The 21,267-nt window shown below is 35.4% G+C and overlaps 1 protein-coding gene across 1 annotated transcript in view; it reads right to left on the reverse strand.

Annotated features, from left to right (window-relative positions):
- LOC136027118 (calcium-activated chloride channel regulator 4-like) overlaps positions 1-21,267 on the reverse strand; it is a 50,720-nt gene that overhangs the window by 19,984 nt on the left and 9,469 nt on the right. Inside the window, exons 2-10 of the mRNA XM_065704072.1 lie at positions 19,381-19,517; positions 17,142-17,293; positions 16,660-16,849; positions 15,111-15,237; positions 13,731-13,964; positions 10,907-11,059; positions 4,235-4,507; positions 3,131-3,280; positions 153-374 (exon numbers count right to left, since the gene is read on the reverse strand). Coding sequence (XP_065560144.1) covers positions 153-374; positions 3,131-3,280; positions 4,235-4,507; positions 10,907-11,059; positions 13,731-13,964; positions 15,111-15,237; positions 16,660-16,849; positions 17,142-17,293; positions 19,381-19,517 — 1,638 coding nt within the window. The remainder of the gene's footprint in view (positions 1-152; positions 375-3,130; positions 3,281-4,234; positions 4,508-10,906; positions 11,060-13,730; positions 13,965-15,110; positions 15,238-16,659; positions 16,850-17,141; positions 17,294-19,380; positions 19,518-21,267) is intronic.

Below are 21,267 nucleotides of genomic sequence, written 5' to 3' on the forward strand. Positions count from 1 at the left end.
AATATTTCATGTGGATTTCGACCGACTTGTTTTTAATGTTTATATTTAATAAGCGAGATCATAATTCAACCATTTTTGCTTGTGATTAGTCGTTCTGAAATGAATCGTTCACTTAAAAAAAAGAAAAACAAGGAGAAATATTTACAACATACAGTTATATTCAAATAAAATCTGTCCCATTGATTTAAGTTCCAGGATGTGCCATCTACTTTTGAAACTAACATTGGTGACTCTGCTGGGGTGACTTCAATCTCTAAAGAGGATCCGGCTGGAGCATAAAATTCAAAGTCCACATACGGCGTATCACTTATAAAAGTCTGAAATGTTGATTGCTCTAATCCTCCTGGAGGAATTAAAAATTCTTCATGACCAACCTGAAATTATATAGCACTTTTAGTCCCATCTAGGATTTGTTTTTACTCCATCCAAGAGTCTCATTTATTTCACTTATTATCATTTTTTTAATGATAGTGTTCTCCCCAGATTGTATTGCCATGCTCAAGGTCAACAGTGACAGTGGGTACATTTAATTATGTGAGTTATGTTTATAACACTTGATTTGAATGTTTTCCAGGTATGAATCAAAATAGAATACTTATTTCAGTATGAAATAATATTACTACGCGTCCCTATTACCGTATAAAAGATAATCCCTCAAAACAGAAAAGCACAACTAGCGGATTGGTTGGCATTATATGACTTAATAGAAGTCACAGCAACAGGAATAGATTGCGAGGTTGTAATGACCTTGGTTAAACTCTGTAACAAGTATGCAATGGATTTTTAATTCCGTAATTCTTTTTACCAGCAAATAAAGGGCTTGCCAATGGGAACAACCCTTCTCCGGGTTACTGGCTAATATTCATGCAGAGCATATTGAAAATTGGGCGTTAAATTCATATTTCTTGAAACATACCTTTTGGGGACATTACATGGATGACGCAATTTCACTTTGGAATTTTGGAGAAAATAAACTTAGGATTTTTTTTTTATCACCTTAATACATATGATAGAAATTCACAATTTACCTTAGAAATTCAAATTACAATTTCATTCCTAGATCTGGATATATGCATTTTAAATCAAACCACCCCCCACAAGTTAAACGAGCTGTCGTAATATCGCTTGTTGAATGTCCTTTAAATATTCGTTCTGATTCCCACATCAGAGCAGAACTAAAAGTTTATCAGGGAAATAGTCTTCGGAAACGGGTATCCTATCTTATCTGTAATTAATGCAATTAACCGTAGACTGAAAAGACACACCCGTAAAATCAATGGTAGTTTACCATGTGAGAATCCTGATAAACCCTCAAAAATAATTTACCTCCCATAAGTCCCGAAAATCACTACGAATCTTAAAAAGTCTGCACACAAAATAATATGTATGCAGTATTTACCAGTAATTTCGAAATCATAAATTTCCTAAATTCTGGAAAAGATACAACCACAGTTACTCGAAAAGGGGGGTCTGTCAAATACCATGCGACTGTGGCAAATGTTATATAGGTAGAACTCACCAGAATCTAGAGAAATGCCTAAAACAGCATAAAGATGATATCACCAAAGCTCTAAATTCCAATGTTGCCATTTTTTCTTTTGATTCTGCTTTAAGCAGCCATCTTTATGAAAATTCTAGCCAAAAAATACTATTTGAAGAATGTAACCTTATTAGCAGTGACCTAGGCATTAAGCAGGTAGTTCAAGTAGCAATTGAAATCAGACTTAAGATTAATAATAATATTTCCTTCAATAGGGACTTGGGGGAATATTCACTAAAAACTCTATATGCAAATTTAATTAAAAATGATCTTACAAAATATTTCATGCTACTATCATAGTCGACTGCAGCTTACCAAGGTCGCTGAGCATGGTGAGCCATGGTAACTATTGGTGCATGAGTTGGGAAGGTGTATGGAAGCTTTCCATCTGCATAGCAATTCGCTTATCATTGTAGCCAAAATTCTCATGGCAACAAAAATTCCGAAACGTGTCCATGTTTGGAGTAGAGAACATGGTAAAGAAAAAGATACGGCAATGGACTTTGCAGTCCCTACCGGTGGTGTTGATCTCCGTTTCATAGTTCATCAGCCAGGAAGTGCAATGGGGAGTTTGGGGGTCGGTCACCCTGTACTTTTACGCACCCTTCCTGTTTATCATCCACAGATTTCTTCCTGTACCCATTTAGGACTGTGTCGTCTCTAGCCAAGCTTACAGTCACGCCACTGACCCCAGTTTCTAAGCAAGTAACGAGCACCACTAGGACTCGAACTCCTGTTTTACGGACAAAGGATTTTAAGTTCAGCTACGACAGCTCGGCTAGGACCTATAATATATAATATTTGTAGTCTAGTTTAGACAATTAACGCTGCCTTCTTGTTCTAGAAACCATTGGCTAAATACTACCTACAAAATCAAATATGTGCACTCCTAGAGCTGAATATTAGTGGGTCGACCTTCAGTGTTGTAAATGTTAATTCTGATCCTGGGTGGAACCAGTTATTTTTTTAATTAATATTTTACTTTATCACTTTCGGTAGAACATGCATTTGTCACTATATTATCTTCGGTCTTTTTTGTTTGGCGGTTGTAGCAGTAGCTGCACCCTAGCAAAGAGCAAACGTGGATCTTTGTAACTTGGATTTACGAAAACAAATTTTCAGCAAAACTGTCTCATTTTTGTTCATTTCAAGTTTCACCTTAGCTCTTTGATTGTATCAGAAAAACTGTTTTTTTAATTGATGAAAATTAGAGGTTACCATGGTTGCCAGTCATTTTCCCACTAGCATTTAGGTGTTCTAACCCTGAAACGCTACATGAATGCTAAGAAGAAAATTTTTTCTCAGGATTGAACGTTATTCTTCTATGGCGTCGTGGTAAAAATTCAATGTATTCATTTACGCTTGTCCTTTGATAGTTAGACTTAGAACAAGACAGCTCTGCTGTGTTTTAGCAGGGTTGTCAATTTGCCCAGAAAATTTTTTGTCAGCTGTCAAAAATGCTGTCAAATACGACTCAAAAGAACATTTATTTATTATAAATGGTTAAATTTTAAACTTAATGAAATGTATAAAATAAATCCATTAGTATACATCAAATTTAGTCAAAGTTTTAATTATTATTAAACTCACCTCAATTATGCGACTCAGCTCAAATGTTCGGTCCGTCACAATCCTTAAAACGTCATTAAGTAGGCTATCAAGCTCTGTGTTGAAGCTGTTTGAACTAGAGCCAACATATGCTTTGCCCATGGACCTACTGGCTAGGTTTGCAAAGTTCGCCTGAAAATTCCAAACTATCACTGAAATATTATAGCATATCTTGATTTATTGGCCGTTTTTTTTTTTCTAGGTGCCAAGTAAGCTGAATAAAATTTTGTAAAATGACTTTTCCCTTTTCTTTTTCAATGAAGAATTAGTTTGAATTCTTTTTCAGTTTATGTGTACATATTTTTTTATCTTACGTTTTCCAGTCATTCCCGCTGGAAAATTTCCGGATCCTATGAAAATTCCCGAAGTATTATGTGAATTTTTTTATATTTAAAGTCAAATCTATAATCGAATACTCAGCCACCAGAGGATATAAATTTTTATAGAGGTTTTTACCAGTAACCCCTGTCCTCACGGACAAGAGATTTAATTTCTAGCGTGCTAACCACACGACTAGGATGGGCGAAAATAAGAGAGCCAGAATTAAAAATCATGTTTTTAAATGTACCCCAATTAGGTCAGGCTGCTCACGTCACCCCATTCAGCAGTAGCGTCTTTTTGGTGGGGGGAGGGCAAATAATTTTCAGAAAAATTACAGTTTTCCCCATAATAATTTAGAGAAAAATAATTAAATAACCCATGACTCTTGACTCTCCGGATCTAGACCCCTCTTGCTCCCCCCCCAATAAAACGCTGGAGCTTCCCTTGCCCTTCAGTAGTACGGTCTTTGGAAAAACAGAACAAGAGCAAAGACGGCTTAGAAATTTTCGATGCATTATGTATGAAAAGTATAACATTTATTTTTAAACATATATATATATATATATATATATATATATATATTATCAAATTAATTATTAATTACCAATTCTTAAAAATGACCAGTCCATGGGTATTTAAATGAATACCCAATACATAACTATTAAAATGAATTCACTAAATATACTTGTAAAATATTAAAAATAATATATTAAAATATGATTATTGAAAATAGTTACAAATCTTTAAAATTCATGAGACACTAACCTGTTCTACACCAGAAAAACCATACTCAATCGAGAACAACTTTACTTGTCGAGATGTTAGAATGTCTATAATAGGACCTTCTGGTAGTTCTGCTTTAACAGCATCATTGCTGGAAGTAAATTTTATCAAAAGGACAATAGAACCTTGTTGCCACAGCCTGGATGTTAAAAATACAGCAGCATCTCCGATGGCTTTATCAAGAAGAATACCACCCAGTTTGTTCTGTTCCATGCTGTTAATGGCCGTCCCAAATTGACCAGACACAGCAGACACCTATAAGGAGTAAATGTTACAGTTTTTTCTATCAAGAATCGTTAATGGAAAAATATTGATTCGTATTTTGCGTGATTCCAATTTTTTTCGGAAAAATTTCTGATCTTTCTTTTCTTTGTCTTTTGGTGACGATCCCCATTGAGAATTTGGTTGAAATACTTAAGTTGTCTACATTAGCTCTCAATTAGTCTGGTCTAAGTTAGTTTTTTCTGGACTTAAAAAATATAAGACTACTTGAAAAAATTTCTGTTTTTTCTTTTCTTTGTCTTCTGATGATAAAAAAAGGTAAAGAATATTGGACTTTATAGTCACTACCGGCGGAGCTGATTTCCGTTTCTTGGCCCTTCAGCCAGGAATTGCAAAAATGGGGGCAAACCATCCTGTGCTTTCGCATACCCTTCCTGTTTACCTTCCCCATATTTCTCCAGGTACCCATTTAAAGCTGGGTTGACTCTGGCATAGCTTACAGAGTCATGCCACCGACCCCGTCCCAAACCAAACAATTCGGTCCACTAGGATTCGTGCCCTCGCCCTCTCGGACAAAGGATCCTGAATCCAGCGCGATTGTAACTTGCTTTAAAAGTAGGAAAATTGTCAATTTTTCATAGAGTTTATGAGGTATTTTCCAAGTTTACAACATATCTTACAAAAAGATACAAAGTTAACTTCAGAAACGTAATTCAGTAGACAGATGGAAGTGAATCGAAACTATTTCAGAAAATGGCTCAAATTGACCAGAGATAATGGACCCCTACAATAAATAAATACTGCTATTATAGATTTTCTTTCTCTCAAAAATTATTAATTACTTATTTTATTACCTTGGCGGGAAGTAGACGCTGCTCCACCTTGCCCAGCATCCATAATTTCCCCAACAGAAGTTTCCCACTCGGCCATGTGCAACGGCTTTGACACGGTGCAGCCAATCACTGTCCAAGAGCCGACCCAGGAGTCTCAACCCTCCAAGCAGCTCTACACTGTTTTCATCACTGACCACCAATCTTTCTTTTCGCCTCCAGGTAGACATTTCTAATTTTCAAGCGGATGTGCTTTAACAGCAGACGTCGAGATGCATCGGCAATCTTTACGACCTAGACAATGGCCCAGCCAAACAAGCCGTCATCTCTTTGCAATTTCCGAGACTGGATACGCTTTCACAGTTCTCCTTGTTGGATACTAGTTCGAGGAGCTGGGCGCATAGAACACGACGAAGACAGTAGTGATCAAAGACATTTTATCAGTTGACTAGCAGTATGTTGTGACTTCCAGCTTACTACTATTTTGAGCTTCGGCAACCCATGTTTCGCTCCTATATAGGAGAGTGCCTCTGACGATTATTCTGTACACTCTAATTTTCTTAGTGAGGCTTATGCTTCGACACTTCCATTGTGATCTATTGAGGTGAGAAAATTTCTTGATCAGATCCCTATTCTGAAACCACAAGGGATCCAAGGTCGACAAATTCTTTAAGGCTGTTTCCGTCTAAGGATATAGAAGGGGGAATCTGAGAATTGGCACACTTCACTTTGGTCTTCGTTGGGTTAATTCTTAATCTGACCATTGCAATTAGTACGCAATGAGGCTGATCATCATTTGGGGTTTCAGTGGGTCATCCTCAGCGTCGGCAATATCATCAGCATAGTCTAAGTCAGTTACCTGAACACCTTTTACGACCGTTACTTCTTCGCATGTGCTGATAACTGTGTCTATAATCCAGTCTATTACATAATTGTAAAGGATGGGGGACAGAACATTGCCTGGTTTTACTCCAACCATTAAGTTAAAGTTTATGTTTTCTGTAAAACATACTATTTTGGTACATATCTACAGCTGTAACTTGCACCGAAAGGATACTGGTTGCATTCACCCATCAATTATACTATTACTTAAACATTTCTTTAGAGAATCATTAAAATTTATTGAAATAGAATGCTTGCATTGTATCTTATAAAATAAAATCCGAAGCAAATTTCAATACCGGATTCCAGATATTAAAGGATAGCAAAATAGTCTTCTTTTTTTGAAACTTTAAAACCAGCAGACAGCGGAAAGATAACAGCATTCAAAATCTGTTAATGATCGGAGTGAAACATGCAATTTTGTGGACCAAAAGAATTTCTGTTATTATAGTAGCTATGTAGCTAGATTCATTCTTTTCAGATCTATCGGTTCACTGAACCCAAAAGTATGATATAACTTAGACTTTCTTTTGGAAAATATTCAGAACTTACTTAAAAAATAAGAAATTTTCACAGAAATTGTCGAATTTTCACAGGTTTCTAATGTATTTTAAAAGTATGCAACATATCCTTCCAAAAAGATACAAAAAATTTTCAACAGAATTTGGTAGATGGATGAAACTGAATCACAACGTCGTCTTATGTTAAAACATTTAAATCGTTGAACTCTAAGAAAATAAATAACAAAACTAGCACAGGGATCATAACCATAATCAAATAAAATAACTCCTCGTCTCTAATTTGTTCATAATTATATGCTAGTTTTTAGTTTTGCCAGAGATTTTGAAAGAGTCTTAGCTGCAACAAGTACAATAAGCCAAATGGATAGATAGACAGATGCATAGATTTATTTACACGAAAGCCCTATTGGGCCATGGTGACATACACAAAAAAAAAATACAACAGCAAATCGTAAACATAAAAACACGAAACCGATTATTTAAGAAAATCAACACGATGCCTATCCATCTATCCACACAGAACAACTGTAAGAATAATCCATCAATCTTGCCCTTCCTAAATATTTCCTTCGTTCTCCAAGAGGCTTAAAATCCCCCATTACATATATTACCCATTTCAAATCTTCCCATTTTTAGATAAATTTCTTGGCCCCAGTTCTCCTTGACCCCCACATATAGCCCCAGGGACGGCGAGGCGGCCTTTTCAGCTTGCCAAACCTATACATCCTGAGATTCTAACCTAGTAACAACTAGCCTAGATACAGTCCCTACCATCCTTTCTCCCCCTTTCCCTCATTCCAAGAATAACCTAGCCCTACACGGTCCAATATATTCTTCACCTGATTTGGCCACGAATCTTTCCTCCTATCCTGAAGCATCATTAACAATGATTGTTTAACTAGCATATTATCTTCTATCAATGACAACCCTTCTCAATAGTTAACCATACTAATTAACCTAACTTGTCTCATACACTTTATTTCTATATCCCCTCTCAACACTAGCCCATTAAACTTATTATCAAGGCCTAACATACGCTTTAAAAACCTCAACTGGATTTTGTCTATATTTACCTCCTTATCAAACCCCCAAAGTTCTACCCCATAATTCAAAGCCGATCCAGCCCTAGCCTTAAAAATATACTTTAGCAATCCTACATCCCTAATTTCTCTAATACTACTTTTACTTAATATTCCTAGTAGTCTATTTCCCTCACTTTCTACCTTTTTAAGATGCTTCTTCCACTTTCCATCTGACAATAGTCTACAATCTAAGTACTGAAATTCATCTACATTGTCTAGTGTCCTACCTTCAAACGTAAACTGACACTGCAAATCTATCTGTTCTCCACTCTTCCTAAAATCCATAACCACCGACTTCTTCACATTCAATACTAGTTTCTTATTCCAAAAATAAGAAGGTGCTAGATCTAGCAGTTGCTGGAAATGTTCGCAAAATGTATGTCATTCGCAAAAAGTAATTCGAGTACACTTGTACTTGAAAGCTTAATTATTGGGGCACCTCTACCTATCAAATGTTCTTCAAAATCATTAATACACAATAAAAATAGCCTTGGGAGATTGTACATCTCTGCTTAACACCAAGTCTACTTCTAATAACCCTAGAAAAATCATTACCTGCCAGTACTACAGTCTTAATTACATTATACATAGATGCTAAAATCTTAACAAACACGCTCGGTAGCCCTAGTGCTAACAACAACTCTACCATTAAGCTTCTATCCACCCCATCAAACGCCCATTTTAAATACAAAATACCACAAACAACCTGCGTTCTTTTCTCCTAACTTGTTTCCTAATCACCCCTAATAAAATATAAATCTGGTCTATAGGACTATGGCCTTTTCAGAACCTTGTCTACGAATCTGAAAAAGTTCTGTTTTGGTCTATCTAACTATCTATCCTCGACACAATATCTTAGCAAAACCTTGCTAAGCACATTTACCTAGGCTTATCCTTCTATAATCCCCATGGTATGATACATCCCCCTTTTCAAATAACGGCACTAGAATGGACGTAGCCTAAGACAAGGGCCATTCTGTACTGTTCAATATACCCGAAAATGTCCCTGCTATAACAGGTAGCAGCATCACCTGTCCCCACTTCCAAAGTGCGGCTGGTATTCTATCAATACCCGGAGCAGAGTCGCCTCTAATTCCTTTTATTAATCAGAAAATCCATGTCTCCCAAAATTCCCTTACCTGGATGGGAGCAACCAAATCATAATTACATTCTTTTATTGGCCTATCTACAACATCACTTATAACCGATTCAATTACGGTAGAAAAAAACAAACAATTAAAATAAGTGTTAATATAATCAAGCCAGTTGATCGTTTGAGAGACCAGCCGAAATAATAGTGAAGTCCAGACCAAAGAGTCAGTGAGGAAATCAATATTAAAGAGAGCTGAAATCAAGGTAAACCCCAACAAAATTGAAGTTGGTTCTTCAGCATCCAGTTGGGCCTCCTTGAATCTGAATATGGGGCTACAAGAAATATAATAATTGGATCTGAATATGGGTGATATGGAGCTAGTTTTGGTATACAAAAAAATTAATGGTATTTAAAAACTGGAATGCCAATTACTAGTTTTGATGCTCTGAAAATGAACAAGCTAATTGGAATAGAGTGAAAGTGCCTCCATTTGGAATTACCTGCTGAAACAATTAAGCTAGGAACACAGAAGTTGTCAGTAAATATAGAAGACAATAAAAGATCCGTCTCAATTGATGTATTAGGTCCATGCCTCCCAACATGAACCAAAACAGTTGCAAGAATTAAATATTTACTTTGGTAATAAAGCACCTATGGATAACCTGCAAAGAAAATGGGAACTTATATGAGTGGCAACTGGTGCTAATGTGCTAATGGCGACAGCGTTTGGCAACACTTGATATTTTTTCAGCGTAAAAGTAAAAACAATTAATTTAATTAGTTTAATTGGTAAAATTATGGTAGTAAATAGTGTCGGATCTCAGTTCTTGACAGAAAAATGACAACAAAGCTTGAACAAAATGCCAAGTGTCACCAGACATTAGATGGCGTTAATAGTATTGTTTTTGTCAATGCTAGCGCCAGTTTCCACTCTTATAAGTTACCCATACTCTTTGGATAGTCTGCTCATTACACTAGATGTATTGTAATGCCATCTATCTTATTAATTATTTTTCAGAGGGGAGGGTACGGGGAGCAGCATACTGCTTTCGCGACTTTAGATGCCTTTGAGTTCCAAATTAGCAAGGTGCTACCACGAGTCTACATCCCATAGAGCACTGATCCGAGTACCGAAGACCCGAAGTTAGAAGCATTCTGTGAATTTAAGCAGTATGTTGATGCTGGAAGGACAAACGGAACACCCTCCTCAGAATATTGGAAGACAATTATCTTTCTAATCATTGTCATGTAGCTGCAGTTGTTTGCTTAAATGATTTGAGTTATTTAACAGTTGTCATTTGTCCATTTTAAAATGTTTGCATAAATCAGCTCACAAAGAGTTGGAAACATTATAACATGTGCTGCTTACTCATGTAGCCAACTAAAGTATATACTTCCAACTGTCTTGTAAACAGCTATTGACGATAGATGACCTTTTCTTATTTAAAAGCATTTGATACACTAAGCCAGTGAAGAAGTCTCTGGTGAAATAAACATCGAAGAATCAAAGCTTCATCACTATCCTTCTCTGGTTGCGATTAATGAGTTGCGATTGTATTTTGTATTGTCTTGCACTTAATAATAAACTTTTCTCTCTCTCTCCGGTTGGCAACTATTAAAGAACACATTTGAGCCTTAGAGGCGAGATGAGAGGGAGGCGGAACCACGAATTCCAACTCCCTGTTACTCCTGGAACATAATCTGATCAACTAGCAACTATAGTGACAAACAGATGCCACACTTTAACCCATAACAAGAAATAACAATTCAAATACAGTTTCAGAAGCCCAAGGAGTAGTATTGCAAGGTTTATCAAAACATTTCTTTACTATTTGAGGTAGATCTACACTACAAACCCAAAAATAGCTGAAAACAAGAACAAACAAGATAATTCGTAAAGTAGTTGATTGTAACAAGATTTTATCAGTACCACAAGGTTGGTATTCCATAATTTCTAAATTACAATCGCTTAATTAAAAATGAATAAAAATATTACAACATTAGCAATTAAAAAGACTACATACCGGACCAGGACTTAGTATATTTGTCATGTATCTAAATGGCAGTCCGTTATCATAAGTCGAGTTTCCTCCAAATTCACCCAGTCCAACGAGCACCGTTTTTGGCAAACTGCTTGACACCCAGTTTCTTAGTCTATCTTTCGTCGCCGCAAAAACCTAAAATTGATACTTCTTGAAATATAAGAAATATCTTTGAAATCTCTTCTCTACTATAGCTCCCACCCCCATTCATATAGACCCACACACAGAAATGCTGACATAGACACACAAAGAAAAAGACACTTTCTTGCTGCTTTTCAGCAACAAAATCTTTCCTTGATCACATTTTACAGACAAAAACCTAACCTATCGCGATCTGAAACAACCCATTTCTAAATCGTTCCCTAAACTAGAGTACGCTCATCGCATTTGATCACCTAGAAACCATTTTAAATACTTTTTATACAGGTACTGTGTTCTATTTAAGACAGGCCCACATTATCCGAGTCCTATAAGAGTGAAGGAAAAAAAGTACACAGTCCTTGCTATCTAGGGACAATATGGGTCTTCCTCATCTGTGTATTTGTGATATGGGGATAAGTGAACCGTAGTAAAATTTAGTGATAAGGTAGAACATCGTGGCATTTTTTAGCTGGCCGTAGAAAGCTACGGATTTTGAATAAGTTGGTACATTTACAGTGTGAGTTTACAATCAAATAGTATCTAGAAGTTCTTGTGGGGGGGGGGGGGGGCTAGGGGGTAGAAGGCATGTGTTGTTAATATTAGTAACAAGTATTTTCGGGTATCTACAAAAGTTCAAAATATTCAGTATAGTTCCAAATATTTTGAAGTTCGGAGTAATCTAAGACTCGTATTTGGTCATAGCTGTTGAGTTCGGCGTTTGTTGGTTCTCAACATTAAGTTAAATAGTTTGGTTTATTGGGTGATCTTTCGATAGTTACTGTTTCTTCCAGATGAATGAATTAAGTCTGAATCGTATGACCATTTTCTCGATTAATTTATATTCCGTCGTGCACTTTGTTGTTTATACTGTATTTCTTGATGTGTAGTTTTTATTGACTAATGGCTATTAGAGCTTTCATTGTTCATAAATCCAATCTATGGAAACTATAATAGTTTTTTTTTTATGTTTTGCGATAAAAGTTTGACTTTCAAGTCGATTTTCGGAAATAATCACAATTACAGTCGATTGTGAAAAAAGAAAAGAAAAAAAAGTGGCCTTGTTATTCATGATAACTCCTACGCAATTTACTTGCAATAACAATGAGCTTTCATTGTTCATTGTTCATAAAGAGCTTTCTTCGTTCATAAGCCTCTTCTATGGAAACTATAATACTTTTCCTATATTTTGTGATCAAAGATTTACTTTTAAGTTGATTTTCGGAAATGACTACAATTACCTTCGATCACAAAAAAAAGCGAAAAAAGTGGCCTTGTTATTTATGATAGCTCCTGTGCAATTTGAATATAAATACGTCAAATTTGAATACCGATATTGTCCTTAAGACGTCTACGAACACAAAAAGGCAAACTTAGGAGAATTGCTTTTACTTTCAACCAATTCCAGATGAGATCCAACAAAAGCTTCATGTAGACATCCTGAAAAAAAGGACCATATCTGATCTTCCCCCACTCAGATGTCAGTTCTGATCCTCGAAAGGAAAACTTGCAACACAAGCTCTTATTTCACACAATAATTCGGTTGAGATCAGACAGACTTTTTTGGCTCTTGTCCTTAGGACAAGAATGCCATATCCCCCTCCACCTAGATTCGGTCAAGTCTAGTTCTGGGCCACCTTTTATATACAAAGAATGTTTCAAAAAAGCTGATTCAGATCGAAAACTGCCAAAAACAAAAATTAAATTTCAAAGAAGAATTTTCCTTAAAAATTTCCTGAAAATTTAGAAGAAATGTAGAATTTTTTGTCTCTGGTTCTCGAAGAGGTGAAGAATTCCTTGTTTTACAATAGTCTGGAAAGAATTATCCAATTCAATAGTCTATACAATAGTCTGGAAAGAATGTTCTACAAGAATTATTGTTCTACAATAGCTGGTTTACTTCAAGAGCTAGGGCAGTTACTTTCACTTTTTGTTTATACTATTCAATATGCTAAGAAATAATATTATCTCTATTTTATGGTAAGTTACTTAGCAAACTTCATAATAACTTTTTCTTAGTTTCACAATCCTCACGTCATGACTTTTTTTTCTCAAAATTTACACGTTTTACCGTTTCAAAGCTACGGACCCAAAGAATATGGGCAACTCACAAGAGTAGGAGTTTGCGGTAGTGACGACAAAAAAATCACCAACTGTTTGGCTTTTTTCAAGCTTCCCAATTGCGTTTCGTTCAGAAACTACGACAACACTTATCACTACACTTATTTTTCAATTACACTAATATTGTCTTATTATTACTATGAAAAAATGAAAATAAACACCCAGCACTGGATGACGAGGATGATTTTTTTTTGTCGACAACCGTGCCAGTTCTCACTCTTATAAGCTATTCATTATCTTATAATGGACCGTTGATCACGAAGGAAAGAATCACGTAAGCAGCATTGGTACTGCCACAAAACGACGACCTCCATGCAGCCTTGGAATTCTGGACTGGATACCACTGCTCTACATCATAAAAATACTATGGAATAAAAATCATCCTCAAATACCTCTTTTGAACACAAATTTAATACAACTTTTCTTACAAGGAATAAAATGACCAGTAAAGTTTTAGAACAAATACAAAACCTCCCGGAAGAATAAAAAATCCGGTTCATAATAGGAAAAACTAAAACTGAAAAAACAAAACTAACAGACTACTCACATTACTTGCTGCATTTTCTGAAGAAGTGTCGACCAATATATATACAACCGGTGTCCGGAACGCGGGCTTAACAACACTGAACGTTGGATCTCCAGGGAATGAAAGTATCGGCGATCTTCCTCTATAGTCTGGATGGTTCTTTATCATTTGCCAGGCGCTAAGTTCATTGCAAAAATAGTTATGACGATTTTTCGATGTTTTGTCATGAGTTTCATCGTCGCAAAAATGGTTGACCTAAATAAATACAAATATAAAGTAACTTATTTTGGAAGTTGATAAAATAAGTTTTAAAAATTAACTCTGAATTTTTTATACTTGTTCGCAACTGTTGTTTAAAAACAAAGCTATTATTAGACAAATTACAGAGTAATTTTGTTAGCTCTATTGGCCTTTTTCATCCTTCTTACACTAGGAGATAACAAGATATAGTTCCAGAAGAAAATCTTGCGCAAAAATTTAGTAAATTTTATTTTATGCCTGAAAAACATCTGTCTTTTCCATGTAATTAAAAATTTGGTGCTTTACATGATCCTTGGACTTCCCAACGAAGAAGTGCAGATACTAAGTCTAAAACCCCTACCCTCTCTGAGGGTTGTTCAGAAAGCTAAACGATAGTAATGTGTGTTCGCTGGGAAGGCGAAACTTCTCAGCCTTTACAACACCATGTTGAATTAAATATCTTCATAATAAACATTACTATTAGCTCTCAAATAGAATCTCATCGTCATTGGGGAGGAGAAAAGGGGTTGGGTACATAATTTACTTGATTAGCATATCAAACCAAGAAAAAAAAAGACAAACCAAAGCTTGCTTTGACTGAAAAACTCCAATATGAACTGAGATATTCGTATGGGTGACTTTAGTTATTACCCTCCCTCTATAGGAGATCAACGACACGATGGGGTTGCCAATTCTGTTCATTATACTAACAGATATTGGCAATGAATCTATTCCATTTCATTCTGATCATCCAATGCAGGGAGGGAGGTGGGAAAAATCTTTCCATGAGATCCATCCCAATAAAAACTTATAAACAATAACGGTTCAAAATGCATTACGTCCTAATCTAACCACAACCTCAGGCCAGACTTGTTTGTATATATGATGTTAAATACATATGATGCATAAAACAATAAGTATTAATCTCAAAAACTATTTTGCGCTTTAAAATGATTTGTTTAGACTGAACATTGGTCTATAACAGTCTGAGTCCTTATCGTTGAATCTCATTAAGAAAAAGAATAGCTGAAAGGAGCATTTGAGGGAGGACTGAAATTGTCGCCGTCCAAACTTATAAACAATAATTATTTATAACTGACGTCAGTACACTCATATATTTAAAACACACCAAAATGGAAAAAAATAATGAAATACACTTACACTGTCAAGGTATGACAAATACAGAAGTGAAGTATTTGCCGATTGTATTTCATCAGGAAGAAAAGAGCAATAGTCGATGAAACTGAGGGAGCAACCTTCATTAAAAATTGGATTTCCGCTTAGGTCACTAAAAAATGAAAAATATGTTTAAATTTTTATTTCACGAGAAAAGTATAAATATATTATTCAAAAAAACTGTACTAGATTCTTGTGGAAATTTAGATTGCGTGGACATAATCTATTTTGAAGAAGGTACCACAACCCATAGCTGGACTATTTATTATGGTTCTATTTATAAATTTATATCAGATCGAGGAAAAAGAAGTAAATGTTGAGTATTTAAGGCTAAAATTAACTTAAAACAAACTAAAATATTTTTTTTAAATTACTTTAAATATGAAAACATAAAAATCAAAATAGTATCCTTAATAGAAGTTGGTTCTATCCGGAGGGAAGAATTTGCTTTGCAAAAAAAAACAAAAAAAAACAGAACCCTGACTACCAGTAATTTTCCCCCGGTAGCGCTGCGCCTAGCTATCTTTGAAATTTTAGATGTTCCCTCTTCTGTTCAGAGTTACATGACAACCCTAGTGAAATGTAACTACGTATAATTAATTAAGTGTTCTGGTGTTCTGCTTATTTTACCCCTCAAGAAAATCAGTTTTTAAATGCACTTGACTGAATTTCTTATTTGAAATTATAAGTGAAGTAACCAGTAATCAGACACAACTTATTCTCTTGATATATTGCGGGATAATATGCAGAACATTTATAAAGTACAGCGTCTCTACCAATGGCTTGTCGAGTGGAGTCTCTCTAGTCTAGGGTGCGTTCCAGAAGTTCTAGTCTAAGTCTAAGGCACGTTTAAGTTTAAGGCACATTCCAATCTAAGGCACGTTTCAGAAGCCAATTATCTTTAGCAAACATTTTAGATTTGGTGTGGATTGCATTCTCACATGGTACGATTTTATTTGCGCTCATAATGATTACTTCTTTCCTAAAATTATAGCTCCTTCTAGGCTTGGAATATTAACAATATATCCAAATGTTTTATTACACAGTGTTTTGGAACGAAATTATAGAAACATTTAATCATTATTAATGTACACTTGCTGACGATTCTCGTCGATTCTTTGATAAGTACAAAATAGATGGTAGCATTGTATTACCATTTACAGGCTACCTACTGAATTTCAGAGCTACCTACTAATTTTGTCTATATCCCACGAAACACGCTAGGTTTCTAGTGACGTTAGCATCTTTTGGAAAACGAACAGCTCATCGTGCATTCAAATTTTTTCTTTTTGACTTCGAGAAGAGCTTCATTTCAAATACTACAAAATTTGGTACTTGATTGATGTTTTAGGCTTCCAAGAGAAGAAGCTTCATCGCTTGCTTTACTTTTTGAGAACAGTTGGGTAGACCAGTTTAAATATAGCCTATAAAAGACACAAAAATTCCTACTTCAACGAACATGAAGATCAAGAATTCGGTACAATAGCACATCACGAATGAATTAGTTGAAAAAATTAAAATAAATTTTACTTACTAATCATAGTATCCAAATTTTCCTGTCATGGGTTTATCAGAGCACCCTGTAGCTTTCCATTCAGCAGTATTATCTGAGGTCGCTTCAATTGTAGGAAACCGTGAAAACGATTGGGTCCCATCCCTTACAATGCCATACTCTTCGAAAAGACCCCATCTATAGATAGACCACTCTTGCACGACAACCTTACCTAAATAGATAATTATTGTTAGGCACATAGTAGCGGAACACAACCACAGTAGAAAAGCTTCCAAACTAACGTTTTACCTTGCTATCTCACGTAAATGCTTATCAATAGCCTTAGATGATAACTATGAAGTAAAATACGAGAAATCGACCATTCCTAGATATGAAATACAAGACTAAACATTAGCTGTGAAGGAAGATTGAAACAATCTAGTTCATATCCTATTCATTTGGGAGAAAAATAGAAAAGAAAAAAAGAAAATAGTAAAAAATGAGTGAAAGATTATAAAACTCACTTGGATTCTTCTGCTCTGTCCATCTGGAGATGTACTCTGGACTTAGGAAGATATACTGCCCCTGACTTCCACAGTAACTAACCTTCTGTGTGAATGGCGCAATATAGTCTTTGAATTCAAAAACTCGGATATCAGAAGAAGAAAAGCTTTCACTAGAATCAAAATATCCTGAATTATATTAATGTTTCAATTATTATTTTTATTCAGTCAATCTTCTTAATTCAAACTTCAAAGTTTACTCAGAACAAAGAGGCAGAAAATATGCATCGAATCAAAAAATTATTCGTCTCTTCAAGCCCAAAAAGATTTCAGGGATCTAGGAATAATATAGTTTTAAAAACACTGGTCTTATCCAAAGCCAAAATATTTTGACACCTATAAAGACTAAATCAAGCCCCCAAGCCCGCAAAATAAAAAAGACCGAGCATTGGCTATGTCTTTTGGTGATAGATCATGATCATTTTTCTTTGTGTTCGATGCAAAAACAGATAAAATGTTACTTCGTTTTCTTAAAAGTTTAGCTGCTCAAATTTTTGAGTTTTTTTGTCAGTGCTGGCAGCTCAGTGAAAATCACAAACATTTATTTAATACAAAGTTAAGGGCATATTTATTAAGGTGTATTTTTTTTTAATTTAATTACTAATATTAGCAGCCAAGTTTCTAGTGAAGCAGGACTTAGTATTCCGCGGGGATGAAGAGAGCCATAACTCGAATCAGAACAAAATTTTTTTCGAGCTACTTGAATTGATGGGAGAAATGGAATAAGATTCTATGACTTTTAAGGGGTGTTTCTCCCTATTTTCTAAAATAAGGCAAATTTTCTCAGGCTTGAATTGATGGGAGAAAATCTTCAATATCGAGAGATATTTGGGAGGTATTAGATATAGAGAGACACTGTAGGAGGTATTAGAGAGATACTCTATATTTGTATTACTTTTAATAACCATAAAGTACCGTTCAACATCGACTATCAGAATTGCGTTCGATTAAACAAACTTAGTCAACTAAAAAGTCTACTTTTTTCACTTTTAGCGTTTAATTTGCCAGAAAGTGAACTAAGAAAGCTTACCAGGCTTTTGAAAACAGAACGGAAAGCTTGGCAGAAATTTCGAGTTTACTATAGCGTTATCCGTAAAAAAGTTAGGAATAGACCATCAGGCTCAGGAAGGTGAGGCCTGTAATAGTAAAAATAATGAAGAAGGTGGAAATCAATACTTTTTTGAAAAATTTACCCCTCTTATTTCCTTTTATAAGAGGAGAATTAAACTCCTAAATCAAAAATACAGTCTCTGAGTAAATGCTTTTAATAAACAGCTGGACTGTCCAATCTGGAAAACCCTAAATGAATCATCATATTTTACAAGAGCCAAGATTTTTACCATAGAGGCAAGCATAAGCTGTCGAGTTCAAATTTATTGCCAGAGATTCCTTTAGATACCTAGCAACGAAGAATTCTTAATAGTAGCGTCATAGTCTACTTTTTAGTTCAGTAAGAATGCGTTTGTCAAAAAAAAAAAAAAAAAAAAAAAAAAAAAATCAAAGTTAACTGAGAATTACAATAAAGACAGCAAAATCTAGTTATTAGTTAACTAATAAAATAAAACGAACGAGGCTCAAGGCATATTCAGAAGCGTAATTTTGTCAAAATGCTGAGGAGGGGGGGGGAGGCTGGAGCCAATTTTCCCAAATCAATTGAAAATGACTATGAAAACCAAAAATGAGCCATACATTACCATAAAGGCTAAAATATACTAAAGAAAACTAACCTGTTTATCAGCATACTTCTGTTATGCATGCTTATCTTACTTCTGACAATATTTTTTGCAGAAACTAAATTTCAGTTGAGGGGGGAGGGAAAGAGGCCCGGAAAGGCGCAAACTTGAGTCTGGAGGAGACAGTTGCCTTCCTGTCCCATTGCAAGTTACGCTCCTGAGTTGCTGGATAATGGAGCGAGCCAGTTCAGCTGGATCCATGGGACAAATATATCAGGTACCAGTTTTGAATCACCCTGGCTTAACTGTCTATATACTAAGGCCACATCCACGGTTTTACTGGGAGGGGGGGCATTCTCGTTTAGGAGGTGGGGGTTAAAACAAACTTTGCAAGACGCGCCAAAAATTTGTGTATCTGTATTTTCTTTTTTTTAATTTTTAACTAGTCGGCGAAAAACTTTGAGAGGAGGGAGTTCAAACCAGGTCATCGTACTATAGATCCTGAATAAGACTAAAATGATACTTACTCAATGGCATCAGAATAGTCATAGTCAGTGCCAGGAGCTCCTTGCCAGGTGCTTGGGATTAATATCTTCACATCTTTGAAATAAAAGTACCTGTCAGAAGCGTCGTATAGCGACCGTGAGGCACCAGAAATCAATTCCTAAAGATAGAAAAACCAATTTATGATTTTTCCCACAATAGATCAATTTATCGACATATTGTATTAAGCATGGATAGGTGTTATAATTAATTATTTAAAGAAATGAATTGAAACGGTCCAAAAATCATTTCAGATCTTCTGCTTTTCTACAATTAGCCAAACACTTGCAAAACCACAGGTTTTATCACTATCTTAGCTCTATGACTATCTACCTTGGTTCTACTGCCCTAGGAATGGTGCAAGGATGATAAATAGACATATCTATTAACTAATGAGCTAAAACATTTTTATACAATCCTAATAAGGGGGGGGGGGATTAATGCCAGGTTTGCTTCTCACTTGATGCCCACAACTACTTGATTTTAATCCAAAAGTTTTAATTCGGCCTTGACCGATTCCGCTGATTTTTGAATTAAAATGGATTAGTTGTGGGCATCAAGCCATGGCTAATTGTGGAAAAAGTCAAGATAGATAGTAATTCTGAATTAAAATCAAATAGTTGTGGACATCAGGCCATGACTAATTGTTGAAAAGCCAAGACAGATAGTCCAATTGAGTGAGAAGCAAACCTGGCATTAATCCCACCTTACTATTATTGTATAAAAATGATGTTAGTTCATTTGTCAGAAATGTTGGATTGATTTATCAGGTAGCATTTTGGTCTCGCGAGCTATAATACCAATAGTGAGTAATATACAATGGACTTTTAATTTCCGTTAGAATAAGCCCTCTTGTAACATTCTAGGACCCCTGGGTCGATATGATCACCCCTGGGAAAAAACAACAACAAAAACAAATGAACAAACAACCAAATAAAGACACATCCTTGATCTGTCTTCTGGCAAAAAATACGAAATTCCACATTTTTGCAGATAGGAGCTTGAAACTTATACAGTAGTGTTTCTGATACGCTGAATCTAATAGTGTGATTTTTGTTAAGATTCTATGACTTTTAAGGCGTGTTTCTCCCTATTTTCTAAAATAAGGCAAATTTTCTCAGGCTCGTAACTTTTGATGGGTAAGACTCAACTTGATGAAGCTTATATATTTAAAATCAGCATTAAAATGCAACTCTTTTGGTGCAACTATTGGTATCAAAATTCCGTTTTTTAGAGTTTCGGTTACTATTGAGCCGGGTCGCTCCTTACTACAGTTAGTTATCACGAACTGTTAGATTATACAAAAAAGCAGGTTTTTTCAACGGAAAATAAGGATTGAATTAAAACTTAAAATAAGAGAAAATTATTACGATATGGGGAGGATACCCCCTCCATAATACCTCGCTCTTCACGCTAACATTATGCTCAAAAAGCTATCTTATTCCAATTCAACGAACCCTGTGATTCATTTTTTGTTCGCAAAGAATTGGGATGCAAAATCATACTTTACCGTAAAACAGCAAATTATTTAAGAGGGTGCATCCCCCACAACCCGCCACTGAAGTTTTCTTTAGAGAAAATTCGCCTCCCGAAAAATATCTGTTTACTTCTCAATAACAAATGTTAAGTGTAAGCGTTAGGCAATAGGCTTTTCTCTTTTGAATTCAATGAAAAAAAAACAAGCTTTTTAACTGAAAGTAAGGAACAACACTAAAACTTAAAACGAACAGAAACTATTCTGTATAAGAAAGGTGATGTTCCCTCCTCAATGCTTCGCTCTTGACACTAAAGTTTGACTCTTTGTCACCCTCTACTTTTTAAAACAAAAAAAACTTTTGCTTAAAGAGTTAGGCGTTGAGGAGGGGACAACC

The sequence above is a fragment of the Artemia franciscana genome, chromosome 5 (assembly GCF_032884065.1).
Source record: "Artemia franciscana chromosome 5, ASM3288406v1, whole genome shotgun sequence".
Classification (NCBI taxonomy): domain Eukaryota; kingdom Metazoa; phylum Arthropoda; class Branchiopoda; order Anostraca; family Artemiidae; genus Artemia; species Artemia franciscana.